This window comes from Sphaeramia orbicularis, chromosome 12 (genome assembly GCF_902148855.1).
Source record: "Sphaeramia orbicularis chromosome 12, fSphaOr1.1, whole genome shotgun sequence".
Lineage (NCBI taxonomy): Eukaryota > Metazoa > Chordata > Actinopteri > Kurtiformes > Apogonidae > Sphaeramia > Sphaeramia orbicularis.
Window position 1 is genome coordinate 70,832,228 of NC_043968.1, and position 20,760 is coordinate 70,852,987.

The 20,760-nt window shown below is 35.7% G+C and overlaps 1 protein-coding gene across 1 annotated transcript in view; it reads right to left on the reverse strand.

Moving 5' to 3' along the window:
- Positions 1–20,760, reverse strand: part of brinp1 (bone morphogenetic protein/retinoic acid inducible neural-specific 1) — a 312,756-nt gene that overhangs the window by 155,904 nt on the left and 136,092 nt on the right. Inside the window, exon 3 of the mRNA XM_030150062.1 lies at positions 10,935–11,125. Within this exon, the coding sequence (XP_030005922.1) occupies positions 10,935–11,125 (191 nt within the window). The remainder of the gene's footprint in view (positions 1–10,934; positions 11,126–20,760) is intronic.

Genomic DNA, 20,760 nt, shown 5'->3' on the forward strand with positions numbered 1-20,760 from the left:
TTTGTAGATGTTTATTAAACCTTTTAACAAAATCCAAGCAAAACATTTTACCGTATCATTTTGTTTATGATATATTTTTGTATGACATTTCATACATTGTTTTTTTTTGTATACATAATATCAAATTTGATACACACATTTTTAACACAATTTAACTTTAGTATAAATAACACTGGCCTACATTTTTTTTTAGAAATGATTTGCTTCAGGCATTAAATGCGCTAAATGTTACATATTTTAATAAGATTAATTGGAAAATAAATGACAAGTGCCGGTTTGCTGATGTTTTCAAGGTATATGATTAAGTGTTATTACACATATATACTGGTTTATGTACATTTATATAATAGTTTTATAAATCTTCCACTAAATAGAACCTGTAAAGTGAATGTATTCTAATGTGCAGACAGTGTTTTGAATTAGATCTTGTAGCTCTGAGACAAATATTCCTTTTGAATCAAACCCATTCTCTCGTTAATTCTTGAGTTTCACATTTTGACCCAAGGCTGTATCTTGGAAAGTTCAACCAACCAGCATTTTTTACTTGATTTTTCTTTATCAGTGACTCTCATGTGGTAAAATTTCATTACTTTTATTCTGGAAGCATTTTCCTTGTAGACCACTGTAATCAGTTATCAAGTAACTATGCATTGTTTCAGTACATGAAGTATAACAATATAAATGGTCTTTTTGACAATTACCAAAGACTTTCCTGCAAAAAGTGTGTGGACGATTTACCAATAGAGGCCATACTGAAAAATAGGACCAATGGCCCTGTAGTTTACCGGCCAAATGAAAAGCTTTAGGAAATGTATCCAGATGCCATTTATTATTACCCAGTTATGTGTATTCATTCTATTACAGAAATAGCCCATGTTTTGGTCATATTCCAATCAGATCTGTAAAAAATTCAAATTCCAACTTGATATCATTGATACTGATTTATTGGATCAATCCACTTCCTATCTGTTATAATGGGAAAATTTGTCAAAGTTGCACCAAATTCAGACTCAGATCCGGATCGAAATAATTTCAATACCTTGTGTTGACATCATCATGCAGAAGCTGTATACCAAGTTTGAAGTCAATCAGAACTGTAGTTTTGGAGAAGAAGTTGATTAAAATTTTTTCCCCATAAGAGCCCATGTTAAATTTGTGTAAGTTCTCAGATCCAGAAGAAGATCCTGATCAGCATGTGGCCATTATGTTTCGGTCATCTCCCCATCAGGGCTGTACTGTAGAAATTTACACTTGATATCATTAGTATTTACTGACTTATTGCATTGATCCACTTCCCATCTCTTATAATGGGGAAATTTTTCAAAGTCGCACCAAATCCAGAATCAGATCCGTATCCAAATAATTTCACTAACTTTTGTTGACATCATCATAAAGTTGCTGTATACCAAGTTTGAAGTCAATCGGAATTGTACTTTCGGAGAAGAAGACAACTGAACATTTTGTAATTGACGACAGACAATGACAGACGATGACGACAGATGACGACACCGGACACCGCATGACGACAATAGCTTACAGCTTGTCGGCTGGTTAGCTAAAAAGGAAAAAAACTAACAAAAAAACACTTGCTGCAGTGGAACGATAATTCACCAGGGGGCATAAAACATATATCAGGTCATATACAACAAATTTCTAAGGAAAGTATTGATCTTGTTGATAAGATAGAGATCTCAAAACCTGGTGTAGCAAATATGATACAAAAGGTTTTATAGGGTTAAACGGTCTTTGTGTAGTATGTAAAACAATGCAGTCCTGTTGTTCTATTGCCAGTTTCTATTGTACAGTGAGTGCATATGTACATGTTCTGAATTAATCAGACTAGTTTTATATACATTATGATAATTCTGCTGTCTCATTCACCTGTAGGGCTTACATGTGCTAATGAGGGAAACTGCACATAATCATCTTCATAAGCACTAGGTTATGTTGAACTGAAAACCCAATTACTACCAGGCTGCAAGATTCTGTATGTGTTGACTGAAAGTGAAGCTGCATAAAGTGGGAAAACAGCAGTTTGGGAAGGCAGGGAGCTGATCCAGACGAATTTCTTTCAGTTGGACTGGATTCATCTTGATTTAGCGTTCGGCGCATTTAAGCGCACTGGGGAGATGTAAAGCAAGACTAATCACATAATCACCGTCACAACTGCAGGTGCTTGGCTTGAGGCTCTTAACAAGTGAATGTCACAATTTGGTCACTTTCTGGCAACAGTTGTATTCACACAGTATCAGTTAAAGTAAAGTGGCCTGCTGCTGGTTGGTTGGTTGGTGCAAAATCGTCACTACATAAAATACAGTGCATTTTATAGTGTAGAAAGATGATATATTAACATTAGTCTGAAAGGAAAAGCAGCTACTTCCTCCAAACACTTTAACACTGAAAAGGCTCCATGTAAGCTGGAAATGAACCATGTTTCACTTGATTAGACAACAAGATAATTGGCGACTGGAACAGCTAAAGAGAGTATTTCAAGTTTAGAGGTGTAATATTAGTTATGGGCCACTATCAGCACCAGATGGCACTGAAAGGTTTTTATCCTTTCTTAAATGTTATGTCTGATTGGTCTTTCTCTGACTGAAACTCCTTGGTTTGATATTCAAAGCTGCATGTAGGTTTGGTTGCACCACAGAGACATAAGGGTTACCTGCTTTAAGTCAAAACTAACTGAAATATTGTCATAGATTCTAACATTTTCACCCTCTGTCACCACTCAGTGCAATGCATTCTTCTGAACACAGTGCCTGTTACACTAATAACACTTATTATGATAAGCACCCTCCCACCAGATTTTTGACAACTGCACGTTTTTTTTTTTTTTTTTTTTTAATTTCTGTTTTTAGATTATTATAGATTATGTTATTAAATATGTGTCCTGTAATCTGATAGCCCTGGTGTGCCCAACTTTGATGCACAGTGTAGAAACTAAAACTATCATTTATCAATCACCAAATAACAATATAAAGGCGTGTAAATACGACAAATATTTAAGATAAGTTGAGAGCTGTGCATCTGCAAGCTGTTGGAACCAAAATTCAGGGGAAAAAAACACTGTTATGTGAAAATGCAAACCTCTTTTCTGCAACTCTCTCCTGTGTTCAAATCAAAAGACTAAATATAAATATAGATTACCCCAGTGGCACCATTTCACACTGCTGTGGAAAAGCCAAGTCTCCACAAGGAGCCGAAGAATAGAGCAGAAGAGACACAAGTGACTGAATGTGATCAGTGATGGGTAATTACAGCTGTCAATCTCACATTTAACCCTCACCAACCCGTCTGCAAACACCCATGAGCTTCACTGGGTAGATTTTCTACAACCTGAACACCAAAGTTACAACACCCCACATTTTACAAAAGACGCTGAGAGTAGCTACTAGGATTTAGATTTGACCCTGTAAAGCCTGAACCATTAAATCATTGACATAAAATTCCATTTCTTTGAAACTGGAGCTTTTATTGGTCCTTCTGAACAACCACATTTTTTTTTTCAAATATCAATTTCCATGTATGAGTTTCAATTTTGTGTCATATGTAATACATCAGGTCTCAATGCTCAAATATTATTTTTGAACAAACAAAAACATAATATAACACAAACCTGTCTAACAAATTGGTAATTCCTTTTCAAAATTGGCAAAGTTCTTCCTCCTTCCTCATTAAGGACAGTCTTGTAGTGTCACTGGAAAAGCCTCTGGTGAACAAATCCCTCCCCCCGGTGGATAATCCGTGTATTGCGTGTATCTAATTGTATACATCAGGTTTTTCAAGACAAAAAATATCACACTTATCATGTACAGGGCTTCAAAACTCATGTATCAAATATGATATGTTTGGCTTTATAAGGTTATGTTGATTTAAGTTGTAATTAATGCAAATGTTAAAACTATTTTAGCCATTACAGACCTTCAACTACTCTGTTCCCTGTTTCCAGCTGCTGCACCCCAGTGCTTTCATGCATTTCCTTGATAATATAATCTTTGAGTATATTGTGTAAACTCTAAATCACATTAATTTTCCAATTTCCAGCATCAAAATGTTATTATTTTTTTTCCTCCAATGTCCTTAAATGTATTGTGTTAGATGTGCTGCCAATCTGTCACACTGAAAGTTGGAGATTGTCAAAATCTGACAGCTTGCAGCTTCATCTTGTCTGGTTTAGAAAATACAGAATTAGTCTGTTCAGTTTAGTGATTTTTCTCAATGTTGTGTCTTTTCAAAGGGAAAACCTGGTTCTTGGAAATGGTCTTTGTTGGTAGAGGATATCAGATTGTCCTGGCGTGGATTTGACGCATATTGTCAAGATGGAAAATTATACCTGGTTATTCATCATGTAACCATCAGGCTGAGAATTAAACGTGCACATAATCCACTGCACAGACATAACGGCTCATTTTTATATTTCTGATCTGTACAGATTAAACAAGACATCTCATGTTAAAAGTGAGCTGTACAACTGTTGTACAGTGATTATTTTTTTCTTTATGTTAATGTAATTCTATATACTTTTGCACTGTGGTCACTAGAAGTCACACTCATCTTGCTGTGACAGAATTTTTTTGTGTGTCTGTAAAAATTCCTCCAGTCTGCTTTGTCCTTCCCCCTTGTGATGTAACTGCAGTTTTGCTGGAGGAGAGTTTTTCTCAACACCCTGGAGAACAACTTGGCCCCAAACTGCTTCCCTGAGCTGTTCTGACATTGTTGTAAGCAAAGAGAATGAATAATCCACAGTGCTGTGTTGTTGCACTTTTCCTGTTTAATCATACTGAATCATCACCGTAATCTTCTTTACACAGAAATAAACTTAGGCGCAGAATTAAGATGTATGTTTTTGAAATGCATGTAAAATTTCTCTTCCTTTTCGACTGCACAGTTTTATAATAAACAAACTCACTTAATGTGATGCATATTTGACAGCTAAACACAAAAGAAACTGCTCATTTGGTGAAAAATATAAGTAGCATCCACTTATAGACGTCCTTATAACCACATAATTACACACAATATTTTGCACATTTATTCATGTATATTTCTTTCATTTATCGTAATGAATTTATTTACCTGCTACTTTCTCTTATACTTGCATGAAGCAACTGTAACATGCAGTTTTCTCCGAGAATGATAAAGTATTCTGAACCTGAATTCTAACACGTTTGCATCAATTAAAAAAACATTTTATCTATCCACTACATATAACATATATCATACTAAATATCGGAGGCTCTATGGCTTTATTATTTAGAAACAGGATCAATAAGTTGTGACCAGTAATGTATTATTTATCCGCCCATTGATCCCTCCCTGTCTAAAGTGTTTCTCCAACACGTTCCTCATCTCCTCTGCTGTCAGGGAACAATCCTCACAGCCAACGTCTCGCGTGAATAAGCAAAGCTTCAGGCTGAGGAGGGATAGAAATGCAGAACTGGAGATAGAACAGCAAACAAGTCATTTAAGTTGAAACCCAGAATTGGTTTTATGGTATCTTCTGTCTTCTGATGTTTTTTTGACTGGTTTAAGAGGTTGTAAAAGGGCCAAATACGTTTTTAGACGTCAAAAAGTACCACAGAGTTTGAATTGAAGAGTTCAGTTTTCGGTCACTAAAATACAACTCCAGTTTAATCAAAGTTTGTATTTCTACACTCTAAAAAATAATAAATTGGCTCAATGTAAAAAAAAAAATTGATGTAACAATTTCCATTCATCTTTTTAAGTTATTTCAACTTGGCCATAATTGCTTAAATGCCACAATACTTCTCTAGTTCAGTAAACTCTATTACTTTAGTACAAACAACATAATTTGCTTTTTACTCTACAAGTCTAATTAAGTCGAACCAACTAAATTTTAATTGTGCAAAAAGTACTCCATTTAGTTATATTGACTTATTGTTTTACTTTTATTCTGCTCTAAAATGTCCATACATGTAGTTACCTTAATTTTTTGAGTTGGCCTATAGTGATGTGATGCTCATGAATGAATCGAATCTTTTGAAAGGCTCTTTGAAATGAACAATGGGAACCGAGTCTTTGTAAAGAGCCATTCATTTTTTATTTTTTATTTTTTTTTAAGGAGGGAGTGTCCGATTGCCTGTCAATTTAGCGTCACTGGGGAGGCATTGGGCAGGAGGAGAATGTTCGAGCAGAAAAAAAAGATGCAATGATAAATTGCTTTTGTGTTTTGTACATTTTTTCTGTATGTTTACCAACATACTGTTCTTGTTCTGAGAATTGCACTATAGTTCAGGTATTTAAGTAATTGCAGTGATTAATCACTGTTGTATTTTGTGCAATCTTTTCCATGTGTTTACACAAATTTATCGTTCTTGTTTTGAGGAGAATAAAATGTTATTTCATGAGAAAATGTTTTATTTTCTTCTTCATTTTTAGGCTACAGACTAGTCCACGTAATGTACCGTGATGTTTTTGGTCCAATTCCAGCATTTGCCTAATGTCATCTCTCATGTCATGTATTTAGCCCACACATTTGAACTAACTATTCTTTTTTACAGTAAGATCATATTTTCTGCCGTGCCAATTAAACACCTTTGAAATGTAATGTCAATCATCACATGTAGCCTATTTAGTCATTAAAACACTGGTGTTTCAAAATAATGCAAAAAACAGAAAAGAGCCAGTCTTTTGAACGGCTCCTGATTGAACGGCTCCCTTCAAAGAGCCAAAAGTCCCATCACTATTGGCCTAACTTATTATTCCACATAGAAATTCCATTTATACGACCTTACTGCTTAGAACTTCTCTATGTATCTCAATTATTAGATTTGTCTACATGTCTATATATCAATTGCACACAATACTAATATCCCCATTCACTTTAGAACAGTAAGTTATATTTGTCTACCTGTGAAGAGTTATATTGAACAATAAAATTGTTATCGACAATAAACAGGAAAGGCATCGTTTGGCCTGTGGCTCTGACTCATAGTGCAGTTCTATAAAAATACAAAAATAAACACAAAAAGGCCAGTTAACATTAGCATGCACACATTAACTCCAAATTAACACCAACACCACAACTTTGCTGAACCCTGCACATAAAATAACACATTTTCAACAATATACCCAATACCCACAATGCAATGCGGCAAACACGCCACAATATATACTACCATTTTAAATTAGAAAGGAGGAAAATGTGTATCATCCAGTCCTTGCATAATTAAAACTACTGTTGCAGAAACAAAGCTAAATTCTACCAAGCCTTAAAGTTTGGTAAAGTTCTGTGCAAAATCGTGTTTCTCCCTTTTCTTTCGGTGCTTCCCTCCGTTTCTTGTGGCAGGCGTGGTCTGTCAGCAAAACATGTGCAGGCACGTCAGCTTTGTACTCAGCTTTTGGAGGAAGTTTACAAGATTTTTAAGCTGTGCTAACTTAATATACTTCTATGTTAAGTTAAGGTAGAAATGTCTGTTCAAAATTGCTGTTACAAACTTAAGACTGTTTCCCTTATTTTTCATTTAGACCAACAATGTGTACATGTAACAAACTTAATTTTTAAGCAGAAAAAGCTCAAAAGCACTCTCTAAAATATGGCTGTTGTCAGTGCTGTATCCTGCACTGACTCCCCATTGGTGCTGATAGATGGCAAAGTATGAGGCACTTTAGCACTGCAGGAACCCTTTCATAATTCTCAGAACCATTTGAGAAAGTCCTCCTTTGGTTTGTGTTTATGCTGTAGTGACAGGGGACTATTTTAGTTTCAAGGGTCTACTTTGGCTCCCGTATGAGGGGAGGTACTTTTATTGTGCAAGGCGGATGCCGATTGGATGGATTTTTTTAGCTGAATGCGGTGCTGGAAACCACCATGGTTGAATACCTTTTACCAAATAATAAAAGTATGGAAACAGCCACAAAAACACAAATTATATGAAAGGATTTTGACATGTTGAAATTATTTATACACCTGGGAGTAGCTCATTATTCAACACAATAGGTTTGACACAATATTTTCCCTCTGCCACACACTGAAAAACAAAAATATAATTAATACAACAACAACAAGAATAATAATTGTGTCAAACTTCTTGTTGTGATGTCAGGTTTACTTTGTTAACTCTGTTGACATGCTCCCAGGTGTGTATGTGCTGTGAGACATATTAAAAGTGAAATATTATTTAATAGTATTTTTTTTTTTTATTATAAGAAATAAAAAGACCAAAATAATTAAAGTACATCAGAACAGAAACTAAATAGTACAGTGTATTAGAGGCTATCCCATCCACACATCGGCAGGTCTGGTTCTTATGTTTTCTTGGATACTTAATGAAAAATACTTGCTGGTAAATAGCAACATCACATCACATTCGGGATGTAACGATTAATGGTATAACAATAAACCACGGTAAAATTGCAGACCATTAGCATTACCATTTAAATTCTAATTATCATGATAACCGTGTTTGATTACCACACTTTTCCAGAGAAAACGCCTCCGTAAAGATCTGCTTTTATGTCAAATATTCAAGTATAGTTTTAATTTATTACAATTTTAATAGTATATATGTAATATTTGGTACCAATATTCACTCTTAAAGTCTTTAAAAAGGTTCATTAAGCATCTTTGTGCTATTTATGCAATAAATTATATACATTTTTCAAATCGGATTTTATATATTTTTTTGGTGTTTTCTGCCCTTTTATGTTGATATAGTAGATCAAAGTGAAAAAAAAAAAATAATAGGCAGATGATATAAATGAAGCTGTGCTAATATATATATATATATATATATATATATATATATATATATATATATATATATATATACAGGGTGGGGAAGCAACATTTACAATGAACATTTAGTTGTTTTTTCTCAGCAGGCACTACGTCAATTGTTATGAAACCAAACATATATTGATGTCATAATCATACCTAACACTATTATCCATACCTTTTCAGAAACTTTTGCCCATATGAGTAATCAGGAAAGCAAACGTCAAAGTGTGTGTGATTTGCTGAATGCACTCGTCACACCAAAGGAGATTTCAAAAATAGTTGGAGTGTCCATAAAGACTGTTTATAATGGAAAGAAGGGAATGACTATGAGCAAAACTATTCCGAGAAAGTCTGGAAGATACTATTAAAGAAGAATGGGAGAAGTTGTCACCCGAATATTTGAGGAACACTTGCGCAAGTTTCAGGAAGCGTGTGAAGGCAGTTATTGAGAAAGAAGGAGGACACATAGAATAAAAACATTTTCTATTATGTAAATTTTCTTGTGGCAAATAAATTCTCATGACTTTCAATAAACTAACTGGTCATACACCGTCTTTCAATCCCTGCCTCAAAATATTGTAAATTTTGCTTCCCCACCCTGTATATATATATACATATATATATATATATATATATATATATATATATATATATATATATATATATATATATATATATATAATAAACATTTGTTTATATAGTATATAAAGGCAAAATCAAAAGCACTGAAAAATGGCCAAAATAGTCTCAGACCACTAAGGGTTAATACTTGAATGTTTCTGCCAAGAGAAAGTACATTGTGCCAATTATTTCATTTGTTTGTTTTTTTTTTTGTGTTGTTGTTTTTTTTTTTTTTTTCAAAATACAACTTGGTTAAATTATTTCAGTGTGTGTATTAGTACTTTTTGAACATTTTGAGCACAATTTCAATAATACCGTGATAATAATGATAACCGTGATAATTTTGGTCACAATAACCGTGATATAAAATTTTCATATTGTTACATCCCTACATCACATCACATTAAGTTTATTAAGACAAATGTAGCTTGTTGGTAAAATTTGACTAAACCTTGTCACTGTGCAGTGGTTATTTTTATTCATTTTATTGCAATGTTCATTGAGATTGATCTTATTTGATTGACTTTATACACTGTTATTGATTTAATCTACAGCAAAGCATCATATTCAGTGTGTGTGAGGTGTTGCTATGCCAACTATAAGCCACGATACATCACATCATTGGAACTACAGGTGGTGTGGATGTAATCTCTGAAGAGGCCAGTAGCTCTCAGGGCAGATCCCCATCAGATGGATCCTATTAGAAAGTCCCCATAACGGTCTGATGTGAAATCGCCTGTAGTGACTGACAGAACATCCCATCATTGGAACAAATTTACAAATATCGTCTAAAATAATTGACCACAGACTTGAAGTTTAAGCGACTACCTTCATGCTCGACAAAAATGTTAAAACAACTTTTCTAGAGTCGTCTTTTTGTAAGTCGCCTATAATGACTAAGGAAATGATGTGGAGGTCATTTTTGTAACCATGGCAACAATAACTGCCCCCTGTGGATACAGGCCATAATGGACACTGAGCTGTAATACTCTGGATCAGTTATGGTTTAGTATATGGTATTCTCAACAGGAACCAGAAAAAAATACATTATATATATATTTATATGTGTCTTTACTTAAAACGACATATATTTACTTTTGTGTGTAATGTACTTAAAACACACTGAATTTATTTGAACTCATTTTTGTTTTATTTACTGACATAAAATACATCATATTAAATGTATTAGTTTGAGTGAAATATATGCTTTTGATACAGTGCTGTTGTAGTCTACTGCATGTATAATAGAAATATTTTATCTGCACTTTTAGACAGTATTTCCAGAAGAACAAGTCTGAGATGTTGTTACAATCTTGTACATTTGGCAGCCTAAAAGGTCCTAAAGGAACTGCTGTAGGATTAAAACTAAAAATCTGAATCCAAATGGTTTTTACAGCTCCCTATGATGTAATGTTTCTGAAAGGAGTCTGTCCATATTTGACTAAAATATTTCCATCACATGACACATGTGAACCGACCATACACCATAAGTAAAATGCATTTTAAAGACCGTGTAAAAATGGTAATCAATCATCAATGTGAGGAAATGGAAGCAGTGCAGCCGTCTTACCTCCCAGGGTGGCTGAGATGAGGATGTGGGTTCCATACTTTTTAATGATCGTGTCGATGAACTGCTGAGTGGTGGGTCGGCGGCCCAGCAGGCGGACGCTGCGCTGGAACTCAGGCATGAGCGGCACGGGGTTCCGGATCAGATCCCTTCTCTCAATCGCTGTGTTCCTCACCTTCCAACGTGCAAATTCCCTGAAAATGACAGGAAAATATATTCAATCAATGAGGAAACTCCACAGCCAATAAACACTCCAGTGTTCATTCATTCATTCATTCATTCATTCATATACTCCTTCCTACTCCTTTTCGACCTGCAAAATTCAGATTTGCACCTACTTGAAAATAGATTCTGTTCATTTAATTGTCATTTTGTTTTTGTCTTAATCTGCTTCATTTTGTTTTGTTTCTTTTCTTTGCATGTTCAAAATAAAAAAAATTAATAAAATAAAAATAAATAAATTCGTTCATTCATTTATTTGTTTTGAGCAGAAGAAAAAAAATTACATTTTTTTGTGTATAAGGAAGTAATATTTGAGCAAATACATTAATAAAGATGATCAAGACAACATCGTAATTGCCATCTACGCTAGTAATAAAATAAATTCAATATGTATTGCTCAAAAAGAAGTGGGAAGAAGAAAACTTATTAAATCCCACCCCCATCTCACATTTATACAACATAGTACATACTTTTGTTTCCTTAATGATGTAGTAACATCTGTTTAGAGTCCTAATAATGTAAATAACAGAAAACAGATTAGGAAAACTGATGTATATTACACTTAGTAACTATCTAAATCAGAGGCGATTTCTCAAAGACTGCAAGGGAAGCTCGGCTTCCCCTAAATTTATGAAAATTAAATGGTCAAATATGTACGGTTGTGTTGACATTTCATTGTCTACAAATGTGTTAGAACACGTTCATCTCACAGACGAGTTCGTTCAGAATCAGCTTTATCACAAATCAGTGGACTCGATGTTGTTCACTTCTCATACATTCCCGTTGCGCTGTTTTCTCATACGATCTCTGCTCAGTGCATTTGTCCGTAGACGCTCAGCGTCCATGCACTTCAATGGGACTGAGTGGAACAGTTTTTTTCATTGCCTCAAAACTGGACAGTAATTGGATAAATGCCACCATGTTGTCCCGCCCCCGGACGCTCGGCGGCTCTGGGGGTGAATGGAGCTGTGGGCGGAGCTCAGCTGGGCTTGGACGCTGGGCTTCCACGTGCTGATTGGAGGATCAGTCGAAAGGCTGAATCCTGTTTGATTGACAGCTGTTTTCAGATCTACTCCTTCACTTGACAGAGTTCAGTTTAATACCGTTGCACATTCTGCTTGTGAGATCGAGAGAGAAACCACTACGAAATTACTCGTTCATTTCTTGCACTGTAAATAAAACACACTCATTGTACTTCTTGTTTCAATTTAACATAATTTCAACGTTTTCTTGTTTAGTTGGTACAATAAAGTCACTGACCATTTTCTTAAAAAGGAACAGAGGGCCAAATTTATGTTTAAATAACTTGACTTTTTTTTAATTTTTTTTTTTTTTTTATGTAAGCCGATAATGAGCTTCCCCTCTCTGAAAGTCGAGCAGCCGCCACTGATCTAAATGATAGTCTGCATAACTTATAATACAGTATACAGTATTCAACACTAATCACACACCAACATGGTAAACAATGACAAGCACATACCAACAAAGGTAAGACAGAGCCAAGCATGGAATGGCCCAGCAATTAACAGTAAGCCCCGCCCTCCCTGTACAGTGACCAGACCATACGTTTGAAAAGTGCTTTTAAAACGTTTATTACAGTATGAGAAAAACTCCTCCTTAATGTACAGCATATTTGGTTCTGCACAGTATTCAAAGATGCTCTGAGACCAAACGATTCACATTAAAGTTTAACGATTAAAGAAGCACAGTAGTACTGTTCTTTGATGAGTCTACTCATGAACACAATTTGTGCTTTGTGTGTTTTACTTTTAAGGGATTTCTGCAACCTTCATCCGCAATCAGTACATTGTGTTTTACTTCTTTTTTTCTGTATTAAGCCCGGACGTGAACCTCAAAGACAGAAGGAAAGCAAATAAAACCCAGCGATAAATCACATTAGCCGATAGCACAGCTTGTTAAAATGCACTGTTTCAATTTCAATGGAAGGCACGCTTAGCAGAGTCAACACTAAACAGATCCTGCCAAATGTTTGCATGGATGTTTGTGATCTTTGCTTCTTTATCCATTGAGATGCACAGGAATAAAACACACTTCACACAGAAACATTACAGACATACAGTATATGTTACTCTTAAGTTTACTGAAAATCCAAATATCCCTGCCTTGAGGATGAAGGATGAGGCTTTTCTTCAACTGTCTGATGTTGATGCAGAAAAAGACAATCTTTAATGAAGTCAGTGGTTCATGCCTTCATTATCAACAAACTGAAAGTTGATGAATATCCTCGTATGTATGGAGGTGTCTCTGAGTTATAACTTTTGCAATCATTATACAAGAGGTTCACATATACATGTACATGTTCAGCACTTTTGTTCCTTCTTGAAAATCCACAGAAGGAGACGTTCTGAGCTGGTTTCTGTAGGGAATATATTTTACTGCTTATTTAACTGGAAGCTGTGATTTCCATCGTAATGTGCTTTTCTGCCACATATAGAGATCAGTCTACTTCCAGGTGGACTCTGCAAATATTCAAAACCCCTAACATCAGGCACATGTACATACTGTTCACGCCGAATGTGTCTGATACCTATGGTGACACTTTTACCTCAAAGGTGTGACTTTGCATGTGCTACAGAGATATGCATTTATTATGGGGCCTCATACTAGGGGATTTCTTTTATCAATGTATAGACGCAATAATCCACCATAACCAGCCCAAGACAAACGTTTTCCTTACTTATGGGATGAAACACAATTAGGGATGTAATGATTACCGGTATAATGATAAACCGTGGTAAAATTGCCAACGATTAGTATTACGGTTTAAATTCTAATTATCATGATAACCGTGTTTGATTGCCACACTTTTCCGGACAGAACGCCTGTGTAAAGATATGTTTTTATGTCAAATATTTGAGTATAGTTTTAATTTTTTACAATTTTAATTTTCTATACCTAATATTTGGAACCAATATTCACTTTTAAAGTCTTTGAAAAGGATTGTTAAGCATCTTTGTGTTATTTATGCAATACATTATATACATTTTTTAAATTTTATATATTTTTTTTTTTTTGTGTTTTTTGGCCTTTTATGTTGATATAGTAGGTTAAAGTGAAAAAATAATAAGCAGATAAGATAGATGAAGTTGTGCTGAAAAAAAAGATACCAAACATGGGTATAGGAAACATTTGTTTATATAGTACATAAACGCAAAATCAAAAGTACTGGAAAATGAACAAAATAGGCTCAGACCCCTAAGGATATTATATATTATAATATTTGAATGTTTCTGCTGAGAGAAAGTATATTGTGCCAGTTATTTTATTTGTGTTTTTTGTTGTTGTTGTTGTTTTTTTTTTCAAAATATAACTTGGTTAAATTATTTCAGTGTATGTATCAGTACTTTTTGAACATTTTGAGCAGAATTTCAACAATACCATGATAATAATAATGATAACCGTGATATGAAATTTTCATATCGTTACATCCCTAAACAATTTAGATTTACTACTTACCACTGGAGAGGATCGCTAGAGCCTATCCCAGCTATGTTTCTGGACACCCTGGACGTGGCACCAGTTCATCGCAAAGCTGGCATAGGCTACGTACAAATAGCAGGTCTGTAGAAGCTAATAACGTAATAACAACTAATAACGTAATAACGGCTGATAACAGAATAATTTTGCCATTTTTTGAAATGTAATAGGCTAATAACGTAATAACTGGCCAGTAACATAATAAAAGTCCTGAACTAATACTGTAATAACTTATTATGTTATTAGCCTGATTAAAAAAAAAAAAAAATCTTTGCAAATGTAATAACTGAGCCAATAACGTAATAATATATTAATATAACTGTATTTAAGTTTAATTTATTAGATAGAACTGTGATAAAATCTCCCCCTCTCTCTCTTTCTCTCTCTCTCCATATATTTGTCTATTTAGCTTGATGGTTACAAGAATCTCCAGTCCTGTCTGCTGTTCTTTAGCCTTTCAAGCTATTTCGGAACGAAGTGGAAGCACACGTTTGCAAACATAAACAATGGTATAACTATTGCTAAAAACCGGCCAATAACATAATAAGTTATTACGTTATTGGTCAAAAGTTATTACGTTATCGGTTCAGGACATTTATTAGGTTACTGGCCAGTTAATACATTATTGGCCTATTACATTTAAAAATGGCAAATTTATTACGTTATCAGCCGTTATTATGTTATCAGTCATTTTAACGTTATTAATGCACAAATCGGATTTTTGGTGAAAGACGATTTTTTTGTGTGCTCGTTCATATTACACATTAAATGCAACTTGTATCACGTTTGAGTATGAACTGAATGTGACCCTAAAGTGACCCACAAGTGCAAAAGAGGTCCTGACGCAGGCACGCACTGTGTTAACGGAAGTAAATATGGAAGGACGCAGAATTGTGACGTTTATCGCATTTCAGTGACGTAAGGTTGGATCATTGTGACCTGGCAATTCAGACCGAAGTCAATATCAGTTACATATCAGATTTAGGACCACATATGAAAGTGGCCTGGGTTGGATTTTGTACTGTTCAAACAGTCTTTAACAGATCGGATACAGGTCACATATGGGCAAAAAAATCGAATTTGGGCCACATTTGCCTTTAGTCTGAACGTAGCCAACCAATCACTTTCACATTCACACCTACGGGCAATTTAGACAAACCTATTAACCTATTAGTGCATGTCTTTGGACAGTGAGAAGAAACCAGTGTACCCGGAGAGAACCCACCTAATCCCCTTACGTTCCTAATCCTGTTCCATTTAAATAGAGCCTAGCATTAGCAGCAGCGATTAGTTGTCGTTGAAGGTGCTCTGAGACCGACACCAGATCTTCATTGATACCTTGGTAAACTACTTATACCTGTATGAGCTTGGGAACCCAACACAGAAACCGACTGGGATTCACACCTGGAACCTCCTTCCACCATGCTGTTCCACCTGGTTCCCAGTCTTTCTTTGTGTTTCTTTTTTCATCATGCCAAATTTGTACATCTTGATAGACACGTTAGCTAAACATTTGCAACCCACTTGCAATCCTCTGATGACCCTTCACCCCGTTGTCATAGCAACCTAACTTCGATTGGCTGATGCTAAGTATCAGTAGGTGCAACGAGTTAAAATGTGTTTACACAAATATGAGCATCATCACATTTTAAAAAAGTCCATCTTTCTAGACCTTTACTCCTTCACAAACAGCGGTTGACACTGTTGCAGAACTCAGCAGTAGTTAAGTTTATGGCTTTTAATTGCCCATTTCAAATGACCTTTATCTTTATATTGCCGACAAGCATCAGCAGGAATCTCTGGCACAGTGTCTTGATTATAATCAAAACAAAAAGTAATAGACATAGTGGGGAAACAATAAATGCACGGATAAAGCTTTCTGTTTGATATACTGCACACAAATAGTCTCCCTGCGTATGTCGTCGGTTCCAGGTTTATTCAGTTTACAGACTACACTGTTTACCGAGAACTCCATATCATTTCACCCCCCAAAAAAGTATTGTATTTTAAAAACTGGCAAGCGCTGCATAGAAGGTACATTGAGGACATTTCTCTTTAACAGCTACCTTTGAAATCCTTCCCTTTCCCTTTCAGCCCTCAAAGGATTCACAAAACGATTTAGCCATGAATAGGTGGGTCCCCTCAAATTGATTGGTTACTTAGTCTGAATTCTGTGACACACAGTCAGCGATGTGTCAGTCGGCCTGAGCCCAGCTTGACGACAGCACTTTTTAATGCTCCATTCAGCACTCTATATTAGCATTTAAAGTTTCATTCCTTTCTGCCAGGCAGACTGTTGCATAATGGCACGACTTTTTAATGTAGGCCTGGTACAATTCAAAGAGCAGGTAATTCTATACAAGCCTGTGTATTTCAAAAGCAGCAGAAGGTGAACATATAAAAGACATCAGTGACACCAACAATATAATGACTACATTCATTTTCACTGGTTGAAAGGACAATCTCAGCAGTGTTTTGTATTAAAATGTCTCTCAGTAACATATGGGTGAGTGTGGGTGGCAGCTGCAATCACTTCTAAATCTAACTGTAAGCAAGCAAACCCTACATAAACCATACAATAACCAATTATATTAAAATAGACAATATGCTTCTACACTCCCAAATTGTAATTAGCTCCATTGTGGTGATGATGATGATGATGATGAGGAGGAGGATGACGATGATGATGATTAGAGCAGTAGACCACAGGGCTGGAGGTGAGTAATTATTTCATTATAATGCAACTCAATAGTTCAGTCAGTTCTCTTTCCAAGCAGAGCCAAAGGTTCAGTTTACATCAGTGATGCCCTGAATTTTTTACTATCAAATTTTCTCCAACCTGCTGTTGAAAAAGGCTCTTTCAACATTGTGGCAGGTTATGTTAGTGTGACATTCTTTTTTGGAAATGTCACTGGAGTGTGTCAAGCACTTCAGCAAGTGATGGGAAGACCCTGTCGGTTAAGTTCTCTTCCTCCTGCACCTCACAGCATTTTTTTTTTTTTTTGCAGAAAACTTGAGCAAACAGCTTTGTTTTGGCATTATTTTATCTTTAAAGATGTTAAGTGGCAAAAGTAGCAAAAGTAGGTTCCTGTTCTTCTGTGCATTGTGACTGAGAAGGAACTGCATGAGTGCTCAACTTAGGGTGTAAAAAATGTGCTACATAAGAAGTAATATACAATTTTTCTATTCATGCTGAGTATTCCAGCTGTGAAGTTGTTTTTTCTGGACATTTAATTTGGACATCATTGTGTTTTTTCAAACTGTTTTTTTACCACCGCCAGGAGGTATTGTGATCACTTTGTATGTGTGTTTGTTTGTTTGTTTGTCAGCAAGAGAACTCAAAAAGTTATGGACGGATTTTCATGAAATTTTTAGGAAATGTTGATACTGGCACAAGGAACAAATGATTAAATTTTGGTGGTGATCGGGGGGGGGGAGCAGATCTACCTTGGCGGAGGTCTGCGCTCTCTTTTCTAAAAAAGGACTCGTACAGCACAGACCTCCCCCAAGGCAGATCAGTGGCCCCCCACCCCGATCACCACCAAAATTTAACCATTTGTTCCTTGTGCCAGTATCAACATTTCCTGAAATTTTCATCCAAATCCATCCATAACTTTTTGAGTTATCTAGCACACAGACAGGCAGACAGACAGACAGACAGACAGACAGACAAACCAATGCCAACAAAAACATAACCTCCTTGGCGGAGGTAATAAAAACCCTGTTTAAAAAGTTGTCTATCTACTCAAATACTAGAGGTTAAGGAAAGGGTTAAAGAAATGTTATTAAAAGCACAATGCTGTAATTGAGTTTTATTCATTCTTTTTCCAAAACATTTATTCCTCGAGTGGATCACAAAGGCGGTGTTCACCCTGGATATGTCACTAGTTCATCAAAGTTCTGACCTAAAAAGACGAACAACCATTCATGATCAAATCCACACCTACGGCCCATTTGGGTTAACCAATGGCCCTATCAAGTACAGGTCTTTGGGAGGTGGGGGGAATGTATTTAAACACTGCAAATATGAGTCCATCAAAACAACGTTTTTCTCCAAGTTTGACCTTTTAACTTATTAACAGATAAAAATTTAAATAAATGCCTTTCTTTAATACAATCCTTCTTCAAATCAAGGCCTGGCACATTCTGTGATGTGTGATGAACAGTTATCATGCAGACAATACCATGAAACTTTAGTGGAAAGTTAAACAACTACACTATCAGCCTGGGAGGATGAATGCATTTCTCTACCTGCTGAACAGGATGCCAGTGTGAATATATTCAGACCTTTTGTAGAACAAGTGTCACAACTTTCACAAATTCACATTGTCGGTATGAATAGTTTTGCTGCAAAACATTCTTTGCCGAGTATTTTGCACTTTTCTGTGTTTTATTCGTCATGTTCCCAATGTGTAAAGGCCTTTAGATTTAGATGGCACAAGCACATCCAGGGTGCACCTGTGGTTACGCGGGTGTTCCAGTCAGATATTCATTAAATGTCTTGCGGCGAATCTGCAGAAGTCTTTCTTTTGAGAACTCTGCAGAACTGAGAAGTGCAATTCCTCAGCGTTGGAAAGACACAAGTGCTCATCTGGCAGGACAGGCCTCAGCACTCATAAAACACAAGCACATGCTGATTCAGCTCCAGCTACATTTTGCTGTTATTTCGGAAACCTGGAGCAAACATTTAAGCGGAAAAGAAGTACCATCAAATTTGCACAGGATGTACCAAAGTTTTTCCCCCTCTTTGCACTCTGTCCAACTCTTTCTCACTTTACACCTCTCTCTCGCTCACTTTGATATCAGTTTAATTTTACTGAAACCTCTTCATGGCTCTGTCACTGCCAATTATTATATAAAACTTTATATGGAAGCCATATGTACTTGGGCCCTTCTGCCCCAGATTAAGGATGCCAGCAGATGGAACCTGCAACATGATTCAGTGCTTTACTTCACAGCTCCAAGACCAGTTTAATGACCTATCAGAGGAAGTTAAGAGGAGATAAATGGCATTGCTGCTGCATAGCAGGGAAATGGGAACATAGGTGATTATTGCTTTATGGTGTCCAAGTAACTTGTGTGGGAGGATAGGTGCATTATATTTGCCTCTGTGCAACTTGTCTTTGACCTACAGAAAATGGAAGATACTTAATAAAGCTGTAGAAAGCTGTAAACAAATAATTCATACGTTTTAAATATTGAAATGGCGCTGACATCTTGACATTTTTTCTTTGCAAATGTCATTCTAGACCTTGACAGACATCTGTGCATTCTAATAAACAACAAGATTTCCGTTGATTATGAAAGCAGTGCTTTTTGTTTCAGAGCAGCTCATACAAATAACCACAGACGCTGCTGAAAGATATTATTGTAATCAAATAGCCAACACCCATCTCCTTCATCTGACATACTGTGCAGCCGAATGAAAATGTTTTTCACTGGAGATCATTTGATCTAACGAATGTTCTGATGGCTCCACTGTGTCTGCTTTTATTTTAGATGATAATGAGAAATAAGGCTGAAGAAAAGCAATGTCTGCAGCAAAGCGACCATAATGAAATTCTATATCTCATTCACTCACTGGCTTAGATAAATATTAAATGTACAGATGTATCAGCAACATGAATGCATCAACAGAAAACAGACTCAAAGGCAAGTCTCTGACACCTGAGCAATACATGGAGCTTAGGTTTAGCCTAGATTTCTAGTTTCTAATGCAGATGTGAAGTGTGCACAGTGCCCTCTGACTGAGTAGTGTACGCCGGCAGAAAAAACATGGACATATTTGACACTCATCTTTTGAGGAACCACTGGATACTAAATGCCACAGATAAGCGAGCTGGAAGAATGAAAACAAATTAAAAATTTAAGACAAGTGATGAACACATTTCTGCCAGTGTCCTGGTTTTATTAGTGGATTAACTGATGTTTACAAGGGGGAGTGTAACAATTAATTCATCACATCAGTGCATTAACTGTTAATTATGCCAATCTTGCTTCCTCAGTCTGCTATGAGAAATAAACATAATGAATACTTCGAATCAAATAATTAACTCTCAAATTATTCAAGATGTTTTATATTTGAAAATGTTGGTCATGTTTACAAGGA